Raw genomic sequence first — 23938 nt, forward strand, 5'->3', positions numbered from 1 at the left:
CGGAGCCGCACCGCCAATTTCTTGGTTTTGGAGAAAGCCCAAGTTGCGAAGTTGAGGGGCTGTGGAGCTTCAGGATTTCCCTCTACTCATTCGGACGGTTTGGCAGGATTTGGTCTGGGACATATATATGTTCTTTTACCGACTTTCTCTAGTTTTCATACTCTAAGCACATTCCTTATCGTTCAACTTTTTCCTGCCTGCCCTTACAAAAGGAAAGGATACAATCGTATTTGGAATGAAAGTGTTTGAAGACTAACCCTGTCTGTCCCGTCTCCAATCCCCTACCTTGTTTGTGTGGTGTAACGACTGACCCTGGAGAAAACTGGAGAGTCAGAGAATTACAGAGTTGAGATAATCCAGCCTTCAGGGAAAGGGGGAAAAAAAGCAGAGTGAATAGAAAGTGAGGCTTTATTTCTTTTTGGAAATTTCCAAGAGTAAGTCATCTCTATCTTAGAGGATGGATGTAAGACTAGTTGGCTCCAAAAGGGAGGGAGGCAGCGCAAATTATTACATTTTCCAAGAATGTTCTGACCCTGAAGAACTTCTAGGACACTAAAATGAGGGATCGAGAATAAGGGAAAGACAATTCCCTTTCACATTTGCCTGAGTTAGAAGGAAGGTTTGCCATACAGTCAGGTGCAGAATTAATGCAGTCCCACAGTGTACGGTGTAGGTTTAGGAAGGAAAAAGTGCAGGGTACACCGATGACTATTGTTACTAGTTAACTGGCCTTAGAGTTGGAGTGTTGTCCTAGGATCTAGATACTAGGCTAATTGGAAGTTGATGAGGGAAGTGTTGGTCATAAGATGATTACCTTTTAATGCAGTACATATGGGGCATATTATGTAAATCTGTCAGATGCAGCAGAAGAACTGGGGTTGGTCATTGGGGAGAAACTAGCCATTTCTTAGAGGAAGTGTCTTACAGGATGAGGCCTGCAGCTGATAAATTTTATCTGCTTCTGCAGGGCATAGATTTCTTCAGCCTGTGTTTACCAAAGCTGCTTAAAACCTGTCCCTGCCCAGCCTCTGTCCCTTCAACTTTTTCACTTCCTTTTCTCTACTTCCCTAGGGCTAGCAGTATCTCGACTGCTTCATTCAGTTTGCAGAACTATTTAAGAAACAATATTCTGTCTCCTGTATCCTCCATATTCCCAGAGGTGAGCAGGCAGAAAAGGGAAACAAGGAACTTGGAGGAATTATGAGTGATCTGCTCACCAACTGATAAAGCAGAACTACAGAGGCAACATGGATGAACCTTAGAGAGGTTCATAAACTGAAATTTGCCAAGCACTGAAGTAGGCGAGGAGGTTCCTGAGAATGGGGGAATGGAGAGGGTGACCTATGGAGGTTCTTTTCCAAACTTCTCCCTTCCTCACCTCATCCAGATTATCAGAAATTATATAGGGGATAAAACTTCATCCTCAGGAAGTTCTTGTCCCAGCTGGGGCCCAGGAGCCACAGGATCAGCAGCTGCAATGCAGTTACCAACACAAGTAAACAGGGTGGGTCCCCGCCCACTGACAATTCTGCTGCCCAGGTGCCACCTGGTGGTGATAAGCAGTAAGTGGACAACAGGAAGGGATGGCCATTTGTTAGAGGAAGTGTCTTACAGGATGAGGCCTACAGGAGGAGAGAGAGTAAACTTCCTGGACTTGCAATCTACATTTATATGTAAACCATAATCACCTCCAAGAGGCAGAGGGTGAGATACAGCACTCTGATCTCAGCTCACAAAGAAGGGAAGGGCAACAAGATTTGAGGAAATTCCTTTCGTATTCTTTATTCCTCAAAAGTTACTGCAAAGCCAGGTGCGGTGGCTCACGCCTGTAATCCCAGCACTTTAGGAGGCCGAGGCAGATGGATCACCTGAGGTCAGGAGTTCAAGACCAGCCTGGCCAACATGGCGAAACCCCGTCTCTACTAAAAATACAAAAATTAGCCGAGCATGGTGGCATGCGCCTGTAATCCCAGCTACTCTACTTGGGAGGCTGAGGCAGGAGAATCACTTGAACTCGAGAGGCGGAGGCTGCAGTGGGCCGAGATCACGCCACTACACTCCAGCCTGGGCAACAGAGTGATACTCCGTCTCAAAAAAAGAAAAAAAAAAAATTACTGCCAAGTAGCTTTGTTGGATGGCTGTACCATTAGAACTTTCTTATGTGAAGTCTAGAGTCAGACTGCCTGAATAGATTCCTGTCCCCATTCCTTATTTGCAGAACCCTGGGCAGGTTACTTTTTAAGCCTGCTTTCTCCTCTGTAAAATGGGTACAAAAATAGTACTCATTGTGTCAACGAGAAGTTGCATGTAAAGTGCCTAGCACAGAGCCTTGGCTTATATTAAGCAGTCAACAAATGTTAGCCGGCCCGGTGTGGTGGCTCACGCCTGTAATCCCAGCACTTTGGGAGGCCGAGGTGGGAGGATCACAAAGTCAGGAGATTGAGACTGTCCTGGCTAACACGGTGAAACCCCGTCTCTACTAAAAATACAAAAAGAAAATTAGCCGGGCATGGTGGCAGGCACCTATAGTCCCAGCTACTCTGGAGGCTGAGGCAGGAGAATGGCGTGAACCCTGGAGGCGGATCTTGCAGCGAGCAGAGATCGCGCCACTGCACTGAAGCCTGGGCCACACAGCTGGACTCCGTCTCAAAAAAAAAAAAAAAAAAAAAAATTAGCCATTATTCTAGAAATCCCTTTTTATTTCCTGTGTAGCAAACAGGATCTTCCTCCAGTGGGCAGCCCTTCAAATATTTGAAGACTTCTATTTGAAGCTTTCTCTTGCCAGCCTTTTCTTTTTTCCAGCAACACATTGGTTTCTCAATGTCCTTCTTTAAAAATTACATTTAGAACAACACACTAAGTGGTTACACTTAGGCAGAACATAGAACTGCTGTATTTGTAATCTATTACCAAGGTTCTACTACCCTTATGGAGCTCCTAGAAAGATGCCTAGAACAGAGCAGGCTCTTAATAAATATTTATAAACGGACATCTTGAGGGCTAAGATTCTATTTTTTTGCAGCCAACTGGAAGTCCTAGTTTGTTCTCATGTGAATTATTGCTAATATGGATCTCTAACGTTGTTCCTCAGACTAGTTCAAGATCTAAGCAATTTTTTAGTGTGAGAGTGCTCCAGTGTTTTAGTCAATCCAAGTTACAAACACTTTGAATATTATTTAGCTCTTCCTGTGTTACTGTTGATAAATGGGTTTTTTATATGTTTACCCGAGTTGGGTTTTTTGTTTTTACAAGAAAACATAGCCCTTGGGCTTATCACCAGAGAACAGAGATTTCTCTAACACAAATGCACTAACCAACACTAAGTACAAGTGTTCAGTTTGATTCCACCAAATGCTACTATTTCTTTCTCATTATTTTTTAACCAGAGCCATTTGCATGGAAAAAATGCTACTATTAACTGACCCATAATTTTCCTCTTATCTGTGATGACTTAGCAGGTGAGAGAGAGGAAAGCAGCTCCTGTAATCTGGGAACTGGCCTGACACAGCCAGGCTTCAGAGCTGTTAGGGCTGACCTGGTGCTCACAGGTAGCCAATGAGTTCTCTTGAACACAAACAATCTCACAAAACACCAGCATCAGACAAGGTCACTCAGTAACTGCGATGAAGTGAGACAAAAAACAAAATCACTACACAATTTTGTTTAAGCACAAAACAAGGTCAATGTACAAACCACAAAACGGCAAACATCCCCTTTCCCAGCTAGTGAGTGACTTCATCATCGACTGCGCTTAGGTTCACTTGTCTGCCCTTCTTCTAGACAAGCTACCCAATTATCCTGGATTCCCTTAACAGCACCCAATCCAAAAGAACACCCACTTTCTTGAATCTTCCCCAAAATCACTTAACCAAAGTCTAAGTTCTCTAAGTCGTTCCTAACACCCTCATGCTGAGACACACCACATTATCCCCAATGGTGAGCCCTCCCCCTCACTGCAATGAGCATTAAACCCAACTTGCTCAATTACCAGGTGTATTCTTGGTGGTCTTCAGCTGGAGTAAATACATACAAGACATACAATGTCTAAAGTTTCCCAAATCTACCTCTTTGGAGATAACTTGGCAAGGAGGAAATAAAGTCAGTCAGGATTTGACTGAGAATTCATGTTGGTATCTATGGTTACATTCTTCTCTAAATGCTCTTAAACCATCTCTTTTAATAGTCTAGAATTACCGGGCACGGTGGTTCACGCCTGTAATCCCAGCACTTTGGGAGGCTGAGGCGGGCAGATCACGAGAGATCGAGACCATTCTGGCCAACACGATGAAACCCCGTCTCTACTAAAAATAAAAAAATTAGCCAGGCGTGGTGACGGGCCCCTGTAGTCCCAGCTACTCGGGAGGCTGACACAAGAGAATCGCTTGAACCCAGGAGGCGCAGGTTGCAGTGAACCGAGATTGCACCACTGCACTCAGGTCTGATGACTGAGCAAGACTCCATCTCAAAAAAAAAAGAAAAAAAAATTGTGTCCCAAAAAACATTAAGCTTATCAATGTGTTGTTTCTAAAATCCACAATGTTAGCCCACTTTTAGTCTTCAGGCTTTTTTTTTAATGACTGGCCTTGACCTAGCCCACCATCTTCAATCCCAGATGTGACCTGAGTGATCAACCAGATGAGAGAGCAAGAGGTAGCAGGAGATATGATGAGGGGGAACACAATCCAGGATCACTCTCTACCCCCAAATCTACTGTCCCATTAGACTAGACACCTGAGTTGTTTTCCCTGCATCAGCCGTGAGCTGAGGAGGAAGTGAGGTTTGATTATTGGGGCCCCTGGCCTTACTGACTTAAGTAGATTTAAAACTTCTGGTCCTATGTGGAGACAGAGGAAAGGAATGGACCCTGAGGCTTGTGTCCCTAGAAGGACTCTCTTTTCGCAGACCTCCCAAGCCTTGAAGGCTTAAGGAACTGGCCACTGAAGGAGTGGGGTAGGAGGGACATTAACTGCCATCAACTGAGCGGCAATTGCCATCAACTCCACCTGTCCTGCTGTTTGAATAAGGATCTGTCAACTATGTAACATCCCATCCCCATTTCTCAGCAAATACACTCTCCTTACTGCCTGCCCTGCTAAATGACCCTAGGAGCCCTGGTTACTAAGGCAACCTGGGAATAGCACATACAGACAGAGACCAAAAACAGATGGGACTATTTTTAAACTAGACTAGGTGGCTCCAAAGCTTTTACCCCATAAAGTGCCTTCCCCAAAGCCCCATTTGGTCTTGTTCTGGGTCCCTACCCTTCTTCACTGGCTTCTATCCATCTTACCAAAGCTATGTGAGGCTGGGGTCTTTATCCCATTTTGGCATGAGATCTATTTACTGCTCCCATCTTCCACACAGAATATCTAAGCAAGTTTTCACTGCCTCCATTTGTTAAAAATAATTGTTCTTTTATTTCTTTGGGTAGTGGGCCCTGCCCTATGGATTTTCAGGTCAAACTAGGGTAATGAATGCTCCGCTAGTCTTTGGGCTGGAGCACTATGGTCCCAGCTTTCCCAGGGCCCAGAAGCAATTCCTGTATTGTCCAACCCAACCAGCTAGGACCCAAATTGTCTGAAGGCTCCTATCAGGCCTTCTCTCCTAACCACCCACTTCCCAATCTTTCCTGGCTTTCCCTCTGGGCAGGGTATTTTTTTCTTTCAAAACCAGTGCTGGAACCTGTGCTGTGCAGAAGAGAGGACAAGACGAGGGATGTTCCCAAATTCCCGTAAGAGGACACAGCCCCTCAGTCAGTCCTTCCTCTCTGCTGGCTTCAGTCTGCACTCCTCTGCAAGCCCCCACTGTGAGGCTTGAAGATGGACAAGAGGACCCTCATAAAAGGGAGGTGAGAGAAAACACACCATCCCAACCCCTCCTCCGGACATACTCTTTGTAGTCTCTTGTCCTAGTTCTCAAGGGAGCCCTTCAGACAGGGCTGGGGAAGGCTAGGTGAGCGGGCAAGGGCCCCCTGACCCCAGCCCTGGGAGGCTATACCAGGGGAGTGTCCATTAGCCCCATCAGTGTGGCATGGCCGTGATGCGCATGCTCTGGGAAGCGATAGGGTAAGTCACCATGGGAGTGGTGGTGTGGCTCATTGTGATTCCTGCCAAGGGTTGGGCCATCGATACAGCCACAGGGGCCACAGGAGCCACAGATACAGCCACAGGAGCCATGGAGACAGGTGGGGGTGCCATTCCCTGGGCAATTGTTTGAGCCAGGGCAGCTGACAGTGGCGTGATCTCTGGGGTCAAATGTGGGGGTGGGGGTGGTGGAGCAGCAGGAGGTGCAGCATTAGTTGGGGGAGCAGCTGGAGCTCCAGCAGGGGCCACCAGTTCTTGCTGGGACACTGGACGAGGCTGTAGAGCCTGGCTGCTGAGAGTAGTGTGAGTCTGGGCAATGCCATGGTTAAAAGTGGCGACAGTGCCCACAGTGGGGGCCAGAGTCTGCTCAGTTGCTGGTGCAGTGGAGCTCAGGGTTATGACCTTGGCCTGATTGCGGAACTGAGCATTTTGTTCCAGTAATACCTCATTGGTGGCCAGTAGGTTACTGACCTGCTTCTTTAACTCCTCTACCCGCTTTCTGAGCATGGCATTCTCCTCCTCTAGCAGTCTGCACTCCACCCCTCGCGATGGAGCCAAGCTATATTCATATGACTCAAAATGAGGGCCATCAGGGGGGCAGCATCCACCTCGCCGGCGTTTTGGGCCTGGCTCATGGTCCTCAAAGCCCCTGTCAGGAAGGTCATAGATATCATAGAGATCATGACGTCGTCCTGGGAGGACTGAGCCTGTTGAGCCCCCACCAGTGCCTCCTCCACCCCGAGCATCAAACTCAAAATCCCGTTGCAGGTGACGGAACTTGCACTTGGCTCCTCTCTGACAGTCACCCTTGAGAAAGTCACGGCAGATAGGGACCTCCTCCTTGCCATTTGGTAGGTCAGCCGGTGAAAGGCCAAGGCCAGCTGCTACTTTCTGCCTGAGCCGTGGGGGAAGCTCTCCTGTCTTCTTATAGCCATCCTCATCTTCCTTGGAGCCATGGATGAAACGGCAATTTGGGCGGCTACACTCCTTGTTCTGGAAGTCATGGCAGAAGATGAACTCGTTTTTGCTCACCCCCAAGTTGGACACCTCGCTCATGTCTGGGTGGCGATATCGGCAACGCTTGCCTCGCTTGCACACATTCCTCAAGAAGTCTCTACAGATGGCATCTGAGCTGGCCCCGCCACTGCCTGCCCCTGCCCCACTGGCCTCCTCGCTGCCACCACCTCCAGGGCCTCCACTGCTGCTCCCGGTACCGTTGGCATAGCTGTCCCGGTCAGGCATCCTGGTCCCGCCCAACTCAGGGTTTTCTTTATCTTGCCACTCTTGGTGACCACTACAAAAGAGGAGAACTGTATCAAACAGGAGTCCTCCAGGGAGATCCCACTCTTCTCGACTATAAAGCAGGCAGCCCAGAGGGGCAATGGCTTTAGAGATGGAGAATCTAAGGGATAAGAATTCTGGCTGAAATGTCTGACTCATCAAAAGTCCCGCCCAGGCTTTTGTGCACCTGGTCTGGGTCAGAATGATTCACACTTGCCTGGCTAACGGAGGAGGGAAGGAGTTGGGGTGAAGCCACCTTGTTTCACTGATGATGATGGGCCCAGGAGGGAGCAGGGAAAAAATAGTGTTGGATTTCATCTTTCCTTCTGAGCTGACCTTATTAAAGTTGTGGAAGTGAAATTAAAACTGCAGTCAGTATCTGAATAGTCTGGGAGGAAACTGGGAATAGTGCCCAAGATGGGCTACTGAGCTACTAGGGCTGTAGAAGATGGGACACTGCTAACAAAACTTCCTTAACCCCTTTTCCTTTTCCTCAGGTGAGGGGTCTGTACACATCAAATCTCTAGAAGCCAAGAAATCCTGGGTGAAGAGACCGGTGTCACCAGCTTCAGGGGAGTCTCAAAACCTGTCATATTTTAGTATTCCCTCCCAGCCATCATCACTGTCAACGGCAGAGAGGTCAGCCCCCTCTATTTCAGGGTAGAAGTTCTAAGTTAGAGTCTCTACTTCTAGATTTCCGAGGACAAACCATTTGTGATAAGGTCAAGTGGGAAGGAGTTAATTTCACAGGAACAAGTGACCTTTCCCCATTCCCCACCCCCTTCCTACTCCCCTATGTGAAGATCCCAACCACACCATTCCTCAACCCATAAAGATCCTCTTTATTTATAGACTCCATAAAAGCTTTTTAAGTCTCCTATTTCCCAAGAGAGCTTTGGAATGTCAGTCCACTGCCCTGGTTCTAGCCCTCCCCTCTCTCCACCCCCAGTAGGACCTGGAGTCCCTGCTACCACGTGTCTGACCTCCCAAGCCTTTCCTATGCGGTGTTCAGGCTCCCCCTGCTGCTGAAATAGGAAAACTTCATATTGTTCCCTTTGAGCATAAGGGAATCTTTCCTGATTACTTTGGCCTTGACCTACCCCCACCCCACTGCTGTGACTTTGCCTTCAGATCTCCCTAAAATGAACTAAACAAACCAGAGGCCAGAGTTACAAGAGAATTGTAAGAGGGTTCTCCTCCTCTAAAGAGAGGTAATCCCAGAATAATAGAAGCAATCAAGGAAAGACGTGGTAAAAGATACAAACTTTTAGTAAAGGGGGATGACCAGGTGAAGTACAAATGCCATCTATCCAAGCCTGGCTCATGTTGCAAGTCGCACCAGCAGCAGATAATTAGTTATGATGCTCCTCCCCACCCAACTCTCCCAGAATTGATACCTGAGGTAGCTCAGGTGAAGTCCGGGGCTCCTGTGGGTCTCCACCTCCACATCACTGCTGGGTTCTGAGCAGGAAAAAAACAGAGACTTGGGTGGAAGAAGGAGTAAGAGTGGAGGACTATGGGGTGGTTGTCACAAGAAAGAAATCTGACAAAACGGCAAAGCTTCGGGAACGTCAGGATTTCCTCAGGGTTCAAACTGAACTTCACCTGTCCAAGGGAGAAGTTGCCAGTAAGAAGTGTAAGAGATAAAACTAATTCGGAGGGACTGGGAGGATGGGTTGGAAAACCAGCCCTGAATGAACAAAGAGTGCGGGGCGCCCTGCCTCAAGATGAAAGAGGATGTGAGGGTCAGACCCCGGCTAAAGGTTGGAGTTAGTAATGGCTAGTGAGGAACCTTAAAAGGGCAGCGTCTGACAGTGCATTGGGATGGCCGATTAGACTTGAAGGCAGTGATTGTGACGCTTCCCAGCACCCTAGAGTTTGCGAAAGAAGTCCTAGGAGTTTTCCCGCAGCAAGTCTTCTAGCTTGGCAGGTTCCGTGCAGTGCCGCCGGCGCTCAGCCGTGGGCTACGTGAATGGGACACTAAGGGCGCGCGAAGTGAAGCGGGGAGCTGGAGCTCCAGGTGTCATCAAGCTGAGGGGATGGGCAGGGTTGTGACGTCACGAAGCTGGCGTTTGCTCGCGATGCGAGGTCAGTCAGAAAAGGGGCACTGCCCTGGGGTGTGAGGACGAGCCAGATCGGTTCTGGGGGGCCTTGTGTGGCCCGGCCGAGCCCAGCCGCTGGGCCGGCCCCGACTCCTCCCCTCCGGGCGCGGCCTCCACCTAACTCTCCCGCCTCCCTCACCTGCCGCCGCCGCCGTAGTTGCTGCTGCCGCCTGCCGGTCCTCTAGCTTCGACAAAGAGCCGCCCACCCGCTCGCTCTTCCGCTTCCTGCGGAAGAAGTGACGCTCTAGCCACCAGACCCGGAACCATACTCTATGGTGTACGAAGTATGCGGGCGACATGCCGCAGGAAGTTCCCAGCACGCTTTGCGTGTCACCATGGCAACCCAAAGGCACGACATGGTCTAGAAGTAGTCGCCAAGGAAGCCATCCTGGAAAGAAGGGGCGGTACCAGCATTGGCCCCAAATAACCCGCGAAACCTAAAACCTGCCTCCAGAGATGTACCATATCTCATCCAACTCCAGCGAGATGCAAACCACACCACATAACCCGGGTTATTGCCTTTATAGCTTCGATACCCTCCATAGCACAGGTAGTGACAGGGCAAACTGTAATGACAGAAAACCCCCACCCGATGGAACCATAAAAAACATTAAATAGACAAAATGATTTAATTCTTCAGCTAAAACAGCAGAAGAGGTGATTTATTGTATGGTTGTTACACTCGGCCACAAACACAGAAATAGTCCAGAATGTCGCAGGTCCAGGGCAGAGGACCAACATGGGCATTTTGTTTATGAGCAAGGTGGGTTTCAGAGGTGATCGGCGATCAGAGGGCGATGAAGTTCTAGATCCATTGAGACAAGCTCTAGACAGTAGCATGCAGTCCCACAACTTGTACCAACATCCCCAGCGTCTGGCATTCCATGTTTCTGCTCCTGTGGCCTCCACGGTGCAACAAGCTAGCAGTTTACTTGGACCTCTGCCTCATCTTTCTTCTTTTGCGCTTCAGCCTGAAAAGCAGACACAGGAATGGAATACACCTATCCTCAAACCAGAGTTGTCTTTCCCTCCCACATTAAATCAAACGTCCATATAAAGAATGAGGTGGTAAAATGAACAAGCACTACGGTTCTATCGTCCTCTTTTCTGTTCAATTCTTGGCTCTAGGAAGAAAACACTCAAACATTTTTCTCCTAAGTTTTGTCCCAGGAACTTCCCTCCTCCTGGGCTGGCAAAGTCTCAACATACCTGCGCATTCGCTTCTTCCTCCACTAGCAAACGATCACAAGCAGCAGATAATTCAAAAAAAAACAGAGAGATGAAGTTTATTAGTAGGCTTAGGAGGGATATGAAATGCACTCTTTAGAATCGGACAGATTCTTAACCAAGTATAAAAGATTAGTCGTAACAACTACATCAGTAACTTGGACACCCTTCCCACCATAAAATCAGAATTCCACCCTTTTCTAATCCCACCCTCTCTACCCATAGCACTTAACCGCTAGCTCTCTCACAAACTACCTTTTCTCTCCCACCAGCTCTTGGGCACCCTTGAAACCCAGTAGTTCAGGAGGTATGGCGGACTTGCCTTAGTCTCCCCCCTACTACTCGCCAACTCCTACCTCCCAAGCTTACTACCAGGAACCGCTCACCTTGGCTCTCATGGCGCAGAGGTTTCTACAGGGAAAGAGAGAAAGGCTACAGTTAGTTTGCTGTGATGATGGTAAGTGCCGACGTCGGATATCTATGGATTGTACACGGAATCCGAACACAGGAAACAAACACACTCACCCAAGAAAATGGCGCTAAGGCCGAGAGAAAGCCGAGGTTCCGTTTACGGCTATTTAACGGAGCGCCGGGCGTCGTCACTTCCGCTTTCGCGCCCTTTCCCCCCAAGGGCGGGGCTACCCAATAGGCCTAACGATGGTTTTCGGACCCTCTTGCGTGGGGGTAGGTTGAGTTAGTTCTCTCGGAAGACTGAGTATTTGGTTTTCGAGTTACCAATTCCCCCCTAGATTTAGTATGAGGACGCTGTGTTATTTAAACGTCAGCACCTATTTCCAATATTGCACCTAGAGGTGCAGACGGGGAAAGAATAGTGATCTCCACCTTCCCTCGCATCGCTTCTTGGGAGTTGCAGTTCCCTGGAGAAGTCCTCCATTTTGCTATGGATAGGCGCGGACTGTACAGAAATTCTTGTTTTACTGGTTTGTCTTCTTTTCTTTTTTCTTTTTTTCTTTTTTGAGACAGGATCTCACTGTGTCACCCAGGCTGGAGTGCAGTGACGCGATCTCGGCTCATTGCAATTTCCGCCTCCTGAGTTCAAGCGATTCTCCCGCCTCAGCGTCCCGAGCGGCTGGGACAACAGGCGCGCGCCACTTGCCTAATTTTTGTATTTTTAGTAGAGACGAGGTTTCGCCGTGTTGCCCAGGCTGGTCTCGAGCTCCTGAGCTCAAGCGATCCGCCCGCCTAGGCCTTCCAAACTGCTGGGATTACAAGCATGAGCCACCGCGCCCAGCCGGTTTGCCTTATTTTCTAAAATAAATTGCTGCAGGGTGATTCGATTCGGGAACCATCGAAGGTCCTAAGATTTCAGAACATAGGAAGATATAAAGTGGGGATTCGGGAAAGCTGCCATACTTCAAAAAATATTCTCTCACTATTTAAGATAGAGCAATTATTTTTCCTAAATTTCAAGAATAAGAGCTGATTATGGTCTTTCCCCACGATGCCTGAAGCAAAATATCACTAGAGATTCCTGGCTACAATGCATTATTCGTTCAGAAAATACGTCAGCGGGCTGGGCACGGTGGCTCATGCCTGTAATCCCAGCACTTTGGGAAGCTGAGGTGGGGGAATCTCGAGCCCAGAAGTCGAGGCTGCAGTGACCTATGCAGTGATTCTCTAGGGGTGAAGAGCGAACCAACGGACATAGGGAGAAAATTAGCTAAATCTAGGGAAAGTATGACATTTGGTGTTAATTGTATGCTCAGGTGAGAAGCACTGGAAAACAGCCAGATCCCCTAAGATTTGGCTACAGGAAACTTTTGAGTTAATGGGGGATGAAAAAGAACACTTTCCCCATAGAGACTTCATCTTATAGTTTAAAATACTGTAACATTTTGTATGTGATTTTTACAATCCCTCTTTTTTTGTGATTTCCCTTTATTATATTCCAGGATAGCATTTCACTTTCAATCCCTGAAAACGTTTTTAAAATTAGGTTTCTTCTAAGTAGTTGTAGTATTGTCACCACCCAAATATATATAACAATTTTTTTGAAACAAAAAAAATCGTAGCAGAATTATTTTGTATCAATTCCACCAAGATTTCAACTGATGATTGCCAACTAGTCTATAAGCTCTTTGAGGGAAATTTTGTTTTGTTTGCTTGTTTTTGATACGGAATCTCATTCTTGTCACCCAGGCTGGAGTGCAGTGGCGCGATCTTGGCTCACTGCAACCTCCGCCTCCTGGGTTCAAGCGATTCTCCTGCCTCAGCCTCCCAAGTAGCTGGGATTACAGGCGCCCGCCACTAAGCCTGGCTTTTTGTATTTTTAGTACAGATGGAGTTTCACCATGTTGGCCAGGCTGGTCTTGATCTCCTGACCTCAGGTGATCTGCCTGCTTCAGCCTCCCAAAGTGCTGGAATTATAGGCATGAGCCACCGCACCTGGCCGTTTTTTTTTTCTTTTTTTTAATAGACTTAATTTTTTAGAACAGTTTTAGGTTCACAGCAAAATTGAGAAAGGTATAGACATTTCCCACACATATAGCCTCCCCCTTTATAAACATCACTCCACCCTGCCAGAGTGGTACATTTGTTAACAATAGAACCTACATTGATATACCATTATTACCCCAAATCCATAGTTTAGTTTACACTAGGGTTCACTCTTGGCATTGTACATTCCTTGCCTTTGGACAAATGCGTAAGCAAGGAGAGATGAACAGGCAAAACACAGAGGATTTTTAGGGCACTGAAACTACTCTTTTAATGGTGGATATACATCATTACACATTTGACCTGTGTTCTGTTCACTTGTAGTATCTCTAGTTTACCAATTCCTGACATGTAGTGAGATAAACTAATTACCCATCTGAGTTTAGTCTGGCCCTGAAAACTAGTGTACCAGACATTCTTCCTGGCTTCTTGAACTCAAGATAAACACTTGCAGTGCTGTTTTTGCAGTACACATTAAGTGTCCTAGCCCCAAACAAATCTTTTTTTTTTTTTTTTTTTTTTTTGAGTCGGAGTCTTTCTCTGTCCCCCAGGCTGGAGTGCAGTGGCGTGATCTCAGCTCACTGCAACCTCCACCTCCTGGGTTCACGCCATTCTCCTGCCTCAGCCTCCCGAGTAGCTGGGACTACAGGCGCCCGCCACCACGCCTGGCTAATTTTTTGTATTTTTAGTAGAGACGGGGTTTCACCGTGTTAGCCAGGATGGTCTCGATCTCCTGACCTCGTGATCCGCCCGCCTCGGCCTCCCAAAGTGCTGGGATTACAGGCTTGAGCCACCGCGCCCCGCCGCAAACAAATCTTAGCAGTGAGGACTGTTTCTACTTAGAAAATTACGCCACCCAACTCCAGCAGATAACTTACTGTATCATCAAAGATTCTAGGATTTGTGTCTTCTGCAAGTCAAGACAGTCCTCGTTTTGGGAAGGTAGAGCATGGCACTGTGGAGGAACAGTTCCAATACCACTTCAACTGACATTCTCCCCACCTCCATCAAATAAGAGCAGCAAACAAAGCACATCATTATGAGCAAATCCAAATTTATTTTAATGTCATGTCATTTTCAGTGTGTTTAAAAACCTCATAAGTTAGTGGGAGCCCTAGTTTCCTGGGACAGCATGCCAGAGGTACTGAAATTTGTCACCTTTCTCTACAAACCCCCAGCAATCCAATCCAAGTCCATAGCTTCAGAAAGCCAGGAGTTGTGTCTTCAGTCAGTCTACTCCTCTGGTTCTTGGTTTTTCTTTCAAGGGAGGGAGATCACAATATTTCAAACAGGGAACAAAACCAGTTGAGCTTCCACCTCAGGTTTGTGTAAGATGGAGCGAGGAAAGACCCCACTGACTCCAAAGAAAAGGGTAAGGTTGAGATGGATTATTTCTTTACAGCTTTGTGAAAATGGAAGAAAAAAGATTTACAAATGAGGGTCCATTTCATAGATGAGAATCTCTTCATAAAGGCTCCAGCTCCTAAAATGGGAGGGGCCTGGCTGGACAGCCTGAATCAGATGAGGAATCGGCCACACTGAATAAAAACAATCTGAAAAATAATCCTCTTAATTTTGAAGCCAGATAAAATATTTGGGGAGAATGGAAAAAAGAGGAAAAAGCCCCAAACAGATGGAAAAATGCTGACATCAGTGGTATAAAAAAATTCAGCTGAGTTTTCAGTGGTGGTGGCTAATTTAGCCCTGTTCTGTAGTAGGGCACAAACCTTGACCAAGCAGAGAGTAGTAGAAAAGGCTAGAAAGAGGGGCTTGAAGACGATGAATTTTGACTCCTGATTTTATTATTCAATTTCTTTTTTTCATTTAAAGTAGTCTTCCGTGGTTGGGAAGCCTCGCCTCCCAAGACCAGAGTCAGTTGGAGCTGGTTGTTGTTGGAAGGGAGTGGGTTGGGGAACTGGGGTGGGGGCAGGGAGATCCCCCCTGCTCTGCTGGCGGTCCTAGGTGGAGAAGAAGAACTGCACTTCACAGAGTCTGGGGTTTGGTGGGAAAGGGATGAGGCAGGAGCAGCAAGCTGGGGAGATGGGACCCACCTCAGTCCCCAGCTTCATTTTCTTCTAATGTTTCCCCACTGGTGGCATTCTCTGCAGTCTTGGAGGCCTATATGCAAGAAAAGGAGAGGGAGAAGACGTGTCAGTTTCTAACTACTTGGGGGTGTCTGGGACCAGAGATAAAAGTATTTTTTTTTTCTGAAAGTCTCACTCTGTCGTCCAGGCTGGAGTGCAGTGGTACAACTTCCCTGGGCTCAGGTGATCCTCCCACCTCAGCCTCCCAGGTAGCTGGGACTATAGGCCATGCCACCACATGCGACTTTTTTGTATTTTTTGTAGAGATGAGGTTTCACCATGTTGCCTGGGCTGATCTTGAACTCCTGGGCTCAAGTGATGCTCCTGCCTAGGCCTCCCAAACTGTTGGGATTATATGTGTGAACCACCACACCCAGCCATAAAGTTATCTCAATCCTCTGGGTCACAGCTGAAATAAAGATATACAGGTGTCTGACTTACAATGGTCAACTTGTGATTTTTCAACTTCACAATGGTGTGAAAGCAATATGGATATTTCGATACATGATAATTTGTTCAATAAATGTTTTGAGCACATTCAAGGTAGGCTAGGCTAAGCTATGAGGTTCATGGTAGGTTAAGGTATATCAAATCCATTTTGAGCCAGGCACGGTGGTAGCTACTCAGCAGGTCAAGGAAGGACAGTCACTTGAACCCAGGAGTTTTGAGGATACAGTGAGCTATGATCATGCCACTACACGTCAGCCTGGCTGACACAGTGAGATCATCTTTTTGAGACAGAGTTTCACTCTTGTTGCCCAGGCTGGAGCACAATGGTGCGATCTTGGCCCACTGCAACCTCTGCCTCCCAGATTCAAACAATTCTCCTGCCTCAGCCTCCCGAGTAGCTGGGATTACAAGCGTGTGCCACCATACCCAGCTAATTTTGTATTTTTAGTAGAGACGGGGTTTCTCTCTATGTTGGTCAGGCTGATCTCAAACTCCTCATCTCAAGTGATCCGTCTGCCTTGGCCTCCCAAAGTGCTGGGATTACAGGCATCAGCCACTGTGCCCGGCCAAAACAAGGCTGGGCATGGCAGCTCATGCCTGTAATCCCAACAGTTTCGGAGGCTGAGGTGGAAGGACTGTTCAAGGCCAGAAGTTTGAGACTCTGTCTCTTAAAAAATATATATATATATATTTTAAAAATCCATTTTGACTTACAGTATTTTCAATTTATGATGGGTTTACTGGGACAAAGTTCTATCATATAAGTTGAGGAGCATCTGTATAAAAATCCGTATTCCACTACAACTTAACACAGTGGGAGAAAGAGGGATCAGGTCCACCTTGCCAGAGAGGGATGATCGTAATAACACACCTTCTTTTTTTTCTTTTTCTGGGTTTTTCGACTTGCAGAACTCTGGAGGAGGGCCTGGAAAACAGGAAGAAGGAAAAAAAATTTTGAGGAATGTGGAGGAAATTAAAAACAAAGGGTTACTTTCAGTACTGTAGCTCTTTTCAGGACTTTGCTGGCATTTAGCCCTCACTCACAGGCAGGATACCATGTACATACTCACCACCTTCTATTCCATACTAACCTTTAGCTCTGCATCCTGGACCTCCATCTCAGACTTGTAGAGGTCAGGCTCGAAGGGACCACTGGTTATCCGCATGGGGCCATTGGGCATGAGCAGAACTGTAAATTTAAACTGGGCAACAAATTCACCTATGGCAAAAATGAAGATGTGTTTTGATAAAGTTCCTTTGTCATACTTAGCTCTTCTGAACTTACAGGAAGGATATCATATAATCAGGGAATCCAAAGTGAAGCTCTTTTTAGAACTCACCCTCCTTCTCATAGAGAACATTAAATGGTTGCAGCAGTTCATGTTTGGCACACTCCACCACACCCATCCGAGCCTTCTTCTCATCTTCAAATGCTCTGGCAGGGAAGATGATATTCAGAGGTATCTTTAACTCCCCATCAAGTCTTACCATTTTGCTCATATTTTAAAATAGCTCCTACCCTCAGGCAGAAATCATGCTTAGGATTGCTCTTTTACATTACCTTCAGTGAGAAGGAGATGGGGAGAGAGAGGGAGGGAGTGAGCACGTGCACGCTACAAGTCTAGGCAGGAAGGGAGAGGAAAAAGTGTCCCTGGGTGTATGGTCTGTTAGTCAGACTGGTTCCAAGTACTATCATTGCTAAGTATAGTACCTTAAAGTAAATGGCATGGCATCAAAACGCCTTTCCACCTCACTGAAGAAGGCACGTGAAGTTTTCATTTTCAGTCCATACTGTTTAGAGGGGTCTCGTTTGTAAATAGTGGTTCTCTGTCCTGCATCCTTGGCCTGAAAGAGTAATTTAAGTAACATTTGGTCTGGTGAACACTCTGTCACCCCTCTTTGCCAACTCTGGTACTCTCCTCACCTTGCCCTCTCCTGAGCTGACAAGAACATCCACAGCATATACTTCATGTACCTCAAATTCAGCTTTTTCATGGTCCTTCCTAAAAGGAATAGAGAGAAAGGGAATTTTTTTTTTTTTTTTTTTTTTTTTTTGACACAGAGTCTCATTCTGTCACCCAGGCTGGAGTGCAGTGGCACAATCTCAGTTTACTGCAACCTCCACCTCCTGGGTTCAAGCAACTCTCCTGCCTCAGCCTCCCAAGTAGCTGGGACTATAGGCGCAAACCACCACGCCTGGCTCATTTTTGTAGTTTTTAGTAGAGACAGGGTTTCGCCATGTTGGTCAGGCTGGTTCCGAACTCGTGACCTCAGGTGATCCACCCGCCTCAGCCTCCCAAAGTGCTGGGATTACAGGCGTGAGCCACCGCGCCCGGCTTACAGAAAGGGAATATTAAGAGCAACAGGTCACTCCTGAAAACATGGAGTAGAGGGTAGACAAGATTCAGTTAGGAGTATAGAAAAAAACCTGATGACTAGTCTTGTGTGGTAGAAGGTGATAAGTAGGGTTGGCACCTACTTCTGTTGGTCTGTGGGATTCTGGATAATGGTTTTTTCTCCATCGATGACATGCTGCTTCAACTGGTGTGACAGCATACCTGTAGACAGGACACAACCTATGGAACGAGCTATCCAGTATCCCAAAAGGTTTCCAAATCCACCCACTTCAGCAGTTTGATGGGGTAGGCAGTGAGAAAACTACCTGGTTATGGAAACACAGGGCTCTGAGATTTCTGGCTTAGACTGGGCTATAGCCAGGATAGATCTTCAAGGGAGCAAAAGCCTCAATTCTGCGAAGCCACTCATTCTTTTTTTTTTTTTTTGAGATGGAGTTTCGCTCTTATTGCCCAGACTGGAGTGCAATGGCGCAATCTTGGCTCACTGCAACCTCCTCCTCCTGGGTTCAAGCGATTATCTCGCCTTAGCCTCCCAAGTAGCTGGGATTACAGGCACCCACCATCAAGTCCAGCTAATTTTTTATATTTTTAGTAGAGACGGGGTTTCACCATGTTGGCCAGGCTGCTCTCAAACTCCTGACCTCAGGTGATCCGCCCACCTCAGCCTCCCAAAGTGCTGGGATTACAGGCATGAGCCAACGCACCTGGCAAAGCCACTCATTCTTAGACCCTCAACCCTGTTATCTGTTCTCACCTTCTATTGGTGTGCAGTTAAATGAGTGGGCAACTTTGTTCCAGGCTTCTGTCACTTGTGTGTTCTAGAAGTACAACATCAAATGAAAGGTGAGATATCAGGAGCTAGTAAGTTCTCTACAATGAGAATAAGAAGCATAAAAGAACTGAGCATTTTTTGTTTTTTTTTTTTGAGATGGAGTCTGGCTTTGCCGCCAGGCTGGAGTACAGTGGTGTGATCTTGGCTCACTGCAATCTCTGCCTCCCAGGTTCAAGCTATTCTCCTGCTTCAGCCTCCTGAGTAGCTGGGATTACAGGCACATAATACCACGCCCAGCTAATTTTTGTATTTTTAGAAGAGACGGGGTTTCACCATGTTGGCCAGGATGGTCTCAATCTCCTGACCTCGTGATCCGCCCACCTCAGCCTCCCAAAGTGTTGGGATTACAGGCGTGAGCCACCACACCTGGCAGAACTGAGCATTCTAATATCCTCCATCAAGTCCCAATGATTCTCATTCACTGGTTTTTCATTTCATAGCTTGATTATCCCTACAATCTAAAAATACTTTATACAGATGCTCCCCAACTTGCAATGGGGTTACATCTCCAAAAAACTCGTAAGTTGAAAATATCACTAAGTCAAAAATGCATTTAATACACTTAACCTACCTAACATCATAGCCTAGCATATGTTAAATGTGCTCAGAGCACTTAAAAAACATTATCCTACAGTTGGGCAGAATTATCCAACACATGCCTATTTTATAATAGTGTTGAATATCTCATGTAATTTACTAAATACTATATGGAAAATGAAAAACAGAATGGTTGTATACGTATTCAAAGTATAGCTTCTACTGAATGTAGCATCAAGCTGAGGACCAGCTGTATCTGCATATCATTTTACCCAGTGCTTTCACAAAGATGGTCTAATTCAATAAATTTTGCAAGTGAACAGGGCAGATGTATATCCCAATCTAGAAGGCAAGGAAACTGAGTCTCAGGTTAAATGATTTGCCCCAGGTTAAATGACTGTTAAGTGAAAAAACGTGGTCATAAACCTGGGTTTTCTTTTTTCTTTTTGTAGAGACGGGTCTCGCTATGTTTCCCAAGCTGGTCTCAAACTCCTGGGTTCAAGCAATCCTCCCACCTTGGCCTCCCAAAGTGCTGGGATTACAGGCATGTGCCACCACATGCCTATAATGTTAAGTCCAGTGTTTATCCTTTTTTACCTGGCATTCTAATCTGTTTTGTGGGGACAGCAAATGCTTATTTTTCCTTTTTCTTTTGTGAGAAAGGGTTTCACTGTTGCCCAGGCTGGAGTGCAGTGGCATGATCATAGCTCACCACAGCCTCAATCTCCCAGGCTCAGGTGATTCTCCCACCTCAGCCTCCCTGGAAGCTGGGAATACAGGCACATGTTACCACACCCAGATAATTTTTGTATTTTTTGTAGAATGGGGTTTCACCATGTTTCCCAGGCTGGTCTTGAACTCCCAGCCTCAAGCTATCCTCCTACGTTGGCACCCCAAAGTGATGGGATTACAGATGTGAGTCACTGTGCCCAGCCAAATATAGCTAATTTTAAAAAGCTGTTATATAAGGGGTCTGTAGGGAAGGTTGGTAGTTTCATATAGAGTAGCTACAGGTGCCTAATGCATCTTTGGTTCAACCGAGCTTTGGAATTGGATAAAATAGCTTACCTGATTTCCAGGTTTGACCAGGCGTAGGGCAGCTTCAGCACAAAGGTGAGCTGCCTTAATAACATCTGCTTTCCTCCCTGTTACTTGGGTCCCCTGTAGATAAGGACATGCAATCAGTATCTTCTTGGAAAGTCTGTTAACTCAGCTGGCTATCTGGTTAATATCTGTGAGCCCACATACGAAGACCAGCCAATGAACAGGAGGGCAAAAACAACAACAACAACAACAAAAACCTTTCTCCTTTTGCTTCTCTAGAGACTCTCTCAACTTACGTGGTGATTGGAGGTGGGGATAAGAAGCAAATGGCAGTGCATTCCCTCCACCCCCAAGGCTGAACAGAGATCAAAAGCAGGCCACCTACCTGAGCTACATCAACCACAAAAGTATGAGCTACATTAGCGATGAAGCCATCCACATGGACCCCAAGGTCACTGAAAGGCAAGATCAGAGTACTGCATTAGGAACTGGCACTTTGTAAATGCTTTAAAAAAAGAAAAATGCTTTAAAACGGTTTAACCTTACATTTTTACCAAGTCACCTTCCTTGAGAATATAATCCTGGTCGCTCTTCAAAGGGGAGAAGTGACATACACAGTTATTTACCGAAATGCTGGTGGGAAAAGCAATACCTGTAAAGAAAGAATCATCAGCCTACTGCCTTGCTGTCTCCCGGGAGCCCTAGTGCCCTTCAGAAATGTAGAAGGATTTTTTCAGGGTCTTGCTTAAGTTTCATCAGTTTGGATTAGGTAGGAAACTGCTTGTATCCCACTTGCCATTCCAAATTTCCATACCTCAGCCAGAGCTGGGGTGGGGACTGCGTCATTACAGTGAAAAAAATAAAAACATATAGTACCAAATAAGTGTCAAACGGGAAATTAGTGAGGGATTTTTTTTTTTTTTACCTTTCTTCATTTCCTTTTCTTTCTTGAAGATTTTCCCTGTTTCTTCCATAATCATGGCATCACCTTTCTCACACAGGCTCAGTACCGACACACCTGAGCTAGATGCTTCCACCAAGGACCGAAGTACCCCTGAGGACAGAATCCCATCATGTCAGCCTTGTATGTATTCATTGTCTAGTTACCACCCAAGGAATACCTGGAAGTTGAATTTAAGAGTTTCTGTAATACTCCCTAGTGCCATTGCCCTGAGGCTGAAAGGTCAATATTCCCTTCTCTTCCTTACATTATGTGACAACTGGGTATGTGCAACCCATCTCCCTAGGTAAGGCCTTGGACTTTCCAAAGATGCTACCTTTGGTGTGACAGGACAGAGTTATGAACTTCAGAGGGTTCGCCATGGTATCCCCACATACACGCAAAGACTAGATGAAATTTATAGGCATCAGGGACAAGAAGGTAGACAGAATTGCTGACTCGAAGCCGATGCACTGTTAAATGTTACCGCATTCCTTTCTCAGACACTCTAATTAGGTGTTAGGAATCTCAATCTATATAGATTTATTTCCTCATAAACAAGTGCATAAGCCAAGGGAACTTAATCTAAGGTCCCTGGGTTTCATTTTGGGGGATCATGGCTTATCTAAAACAAATATGAGGCCAAAGTTATAAACTCTAAGAAAGAGATTTTCTGATTCAAACCACTAGTATCTCAAATACTAAAAGGCACCAAAAAACCAGGGTACGATACTAAATGTCCACTGTGATATAAAGCACAGGTTTGATTTTTGAAATCACAGTTTTGGTGATTCTTCGAAAGCTGGTAAAACTCAGATTTTCACCCACAGGACGGGAGGCATCCTAAATACCTGTTCCCCACCATCTTTGCTGTTAAAACCATTTAAAAGCACAATGACAAGCAGTTTGTATCTCCCTAACTGGGTTTTAAATAAAATGGAAAGGCTAACTGGAAAGAGAGAAAAGAGAAAGTGGCATCTGCCTAGAGTGACAAGCAACTGCTGAGATCGTCAGAGCACACCTGGAATAAGGATGACTTGTGAAAATCCTACAATCAGTCCTCCCTTTTCCAGTAATGTTCACAAGCTTGCCTAGTTGGGATAAGACGGAGACCCCAAAACATTTGAGTTGTCACGTCACTGAGAACAACAAATGTGAATGCTAACTAAGGCTATCTGCAGAGATTGGAAAGGTGGTAGTAATGAGTAACTTCAAGAAAAGCCATATATATCTCCAAGACTTGTATTAGAAGCTCCAGGAGTGCTCTCCAACGGTCCCCTTAGCTGGCCCAAGGGTAGAAGGGGGCCCCCACCAGGGTAAGAGCTGAAGTAAAGAAGGAAAGGCTCCAGCAAAGCACGTGGTGGGGAAGCTGGTGTCAGGGATGGTAGTGGAGGAAGAAGGGGGCCAGCCATCCGCAAGAGGACCCAGCAACACGTGCCGGCTCGGCTCCTGACGCCCCGGAGACGCTACAAAAACAGAGGGGCGCTTCTGTCGCCAATAGCTGGGCGCTTACTTTTCGAGGTGGCCTCGCCGCTGCCAGAATCAGAGGAAGCCTGGCCGCTCAGCGGCCTGGCCGCTCAGGTCCCAGGCGCGACACCGGGTCTTCCCACCACGCCGTCCCCAGCGGACCGGTGCGAGCCCCTCAGTAGCTCAGTCCGCATGACCCCTCCGCTCCAGCCCCTTCGGGGCCAGCCTGTTACCTTTCCCTATCAGCCTTGATTCCCCGACCCCCGAGGCCGCACTCACTGTTGGCGATGTCGCCCCCCATCTTATACTTGGTCACGACCAGGTCCTCAGCGATAGTTTGCTCCTGCTGCTCGTCCTCGCCCGACATCTTCCTACTACCACCACTGCAGCCTCGTTTCCCCTGAGCCGCCGCCGCCTCTGTCTCCCTTCCCAGCCACAGGCTGTGGTCAGAGTCCCCTCGATCCTCGAGGAGAGGGCGAGCGAAAGCGCGAGCAAGCAAGGGAGCGGGCCGGCAGGCGAGAGCGAGAAGCTGCGAGCGCGCGGGCTGAGGCGCAGGGCACGCTGGGACAACTAGTCCTCTCCACCGCCAGCCTCTAGCCGCTCTCGAGGGCTTTTGAACTACAATTCCCAGCCTGCCTCTCGCGCTTCTAAGCCAGGCCCTGGGGCCTTGCCCTCCAAGGGCCTCGCACGCCGGAATCGTCGGGCACGCTGGGAAGGGTCAGGCTCCGGCGGGAAGGCGGAGCCGTTGGGGAGCTTGAGGGGAAGCGTGGTCTCTCCCGGAAAAACCACTTCCACCGAGAACGCTAGCGAGAGCCAGTAACAGAGAGGGGCGGGCTGAGGGGAGAGGGGCGGAGCTAGGCGGGGAAATGGGTTTAGAGTCGAGCCGGCGGGGGTGGAGTAGAGTGGAGCCGCAGCTGGTGGGCAGTGTGTCTACGCCTAGGGCGGGGAGGCTGGGTGCGCCCTTCTTCGGATCCCTGAGTCGGCTGGCGAAACCCGCCCAGCCGGTCCAGTCGTCCTCCGAAGCTGAGAAAACAGGGAGGGGCAGACAGGTGGAAGAAGACCAAGGGTGCTGGGAAC

The 23938-nt window shown here is 47.3% G+C and overlaps 2 protein-coding genes and 1 long non-coding RNA gene across 3 annotated transcripts; all 3 read right to left on the bottom strand.

The window, feature by feature from the left end:
- Window positions 1-390: 390 nt before the first annotated feature.
- ZC3H10 (zinc finger CCCH-type containing 10) lies at window positions 391-9759 on the bottom strand. Its single transcript, XM_030822460.1, has 3 exons — window positions 9606-9759; window positions 8762-8825; window positions 391-7377 (listed from the first exon to the last, which is right to left on the bottom strand). Exon 3 carries the CDS (start codon window positions 7323-7325, stop codon window positions 6021-6023), a length of 1305 nt encoding a protein of 434 aa, XP_030678320.1. The 5' UTR covers window positions 7326-7377; window positions 8762-8825; window positions 9606-9759; the 3' UTR covers window positions 391-6020.
- Window positions 9760-10090: 331 nt separating this feature from the next.
- On the bottom strand, window positions 10091-11251 carry LOC100587306. The gene is made up of 3 exons (XR_004032292.1): window positions 11080-11251; window positions 10676-10698; window positions 10091-10437 (listed from the first exon to the last, which is right to left on the bottom strand). It is a non-coding gene; the product is annotated as an uncharacterized LOC100587306 (long non-coding RNA).
- Window positions 11252-14184: 2933 nt separating this feature from the next.
- On the bottom strand, window positions 14185-23448 carry PA2G4 (proliferation-associated 2G4). The gene is made up of 14 exons (XM_030822461.1): window positions 23141-23448; window positions 21380-21508; window positions 21001-21106; window positions 20840-20909; window positions 20479-20571; window positions 18796-18859; window positions 18164-18242; window positions 17609-17687; window positions 17396-17529; window positions 17025-17119; window positions 16776-16903; window positions 16556-16609; window positions 15202-15268; window positions 14185-15108 (listed from the first exon to the last, which is right to left on the bottom strand). The coding sequence occupies exons 1-13, from the start codon at window positions 23226-23228 to the stop codon at window positions 15203-15205; spliced, it is 1185 nt and encodes a 394-aa protein (XP_030678321.1). The 5' UTR covers window positions 23229-23448; the 3' UTR covers window positions 14185-15108; window position 15202.
- Between the last annotated feature and the right edge of the window lie 490 nt (window positions 23449-23938).

This window comes from Nomascus leucogenys, chromosome 11 (genome assembly GCF_006542625.1).
Source record: "Nomascus leucogenys isolate Asia chromosome 11, Asia_NLE_v1, whole genome shotgun sequence".
In the NCBI taxonomy this organism is placed as follows: Eukaryota; Metazoa; Chordata; class Mammalia; order Primates; family Hylobatidae; genus Nomascus; species Nomascus leucogenys.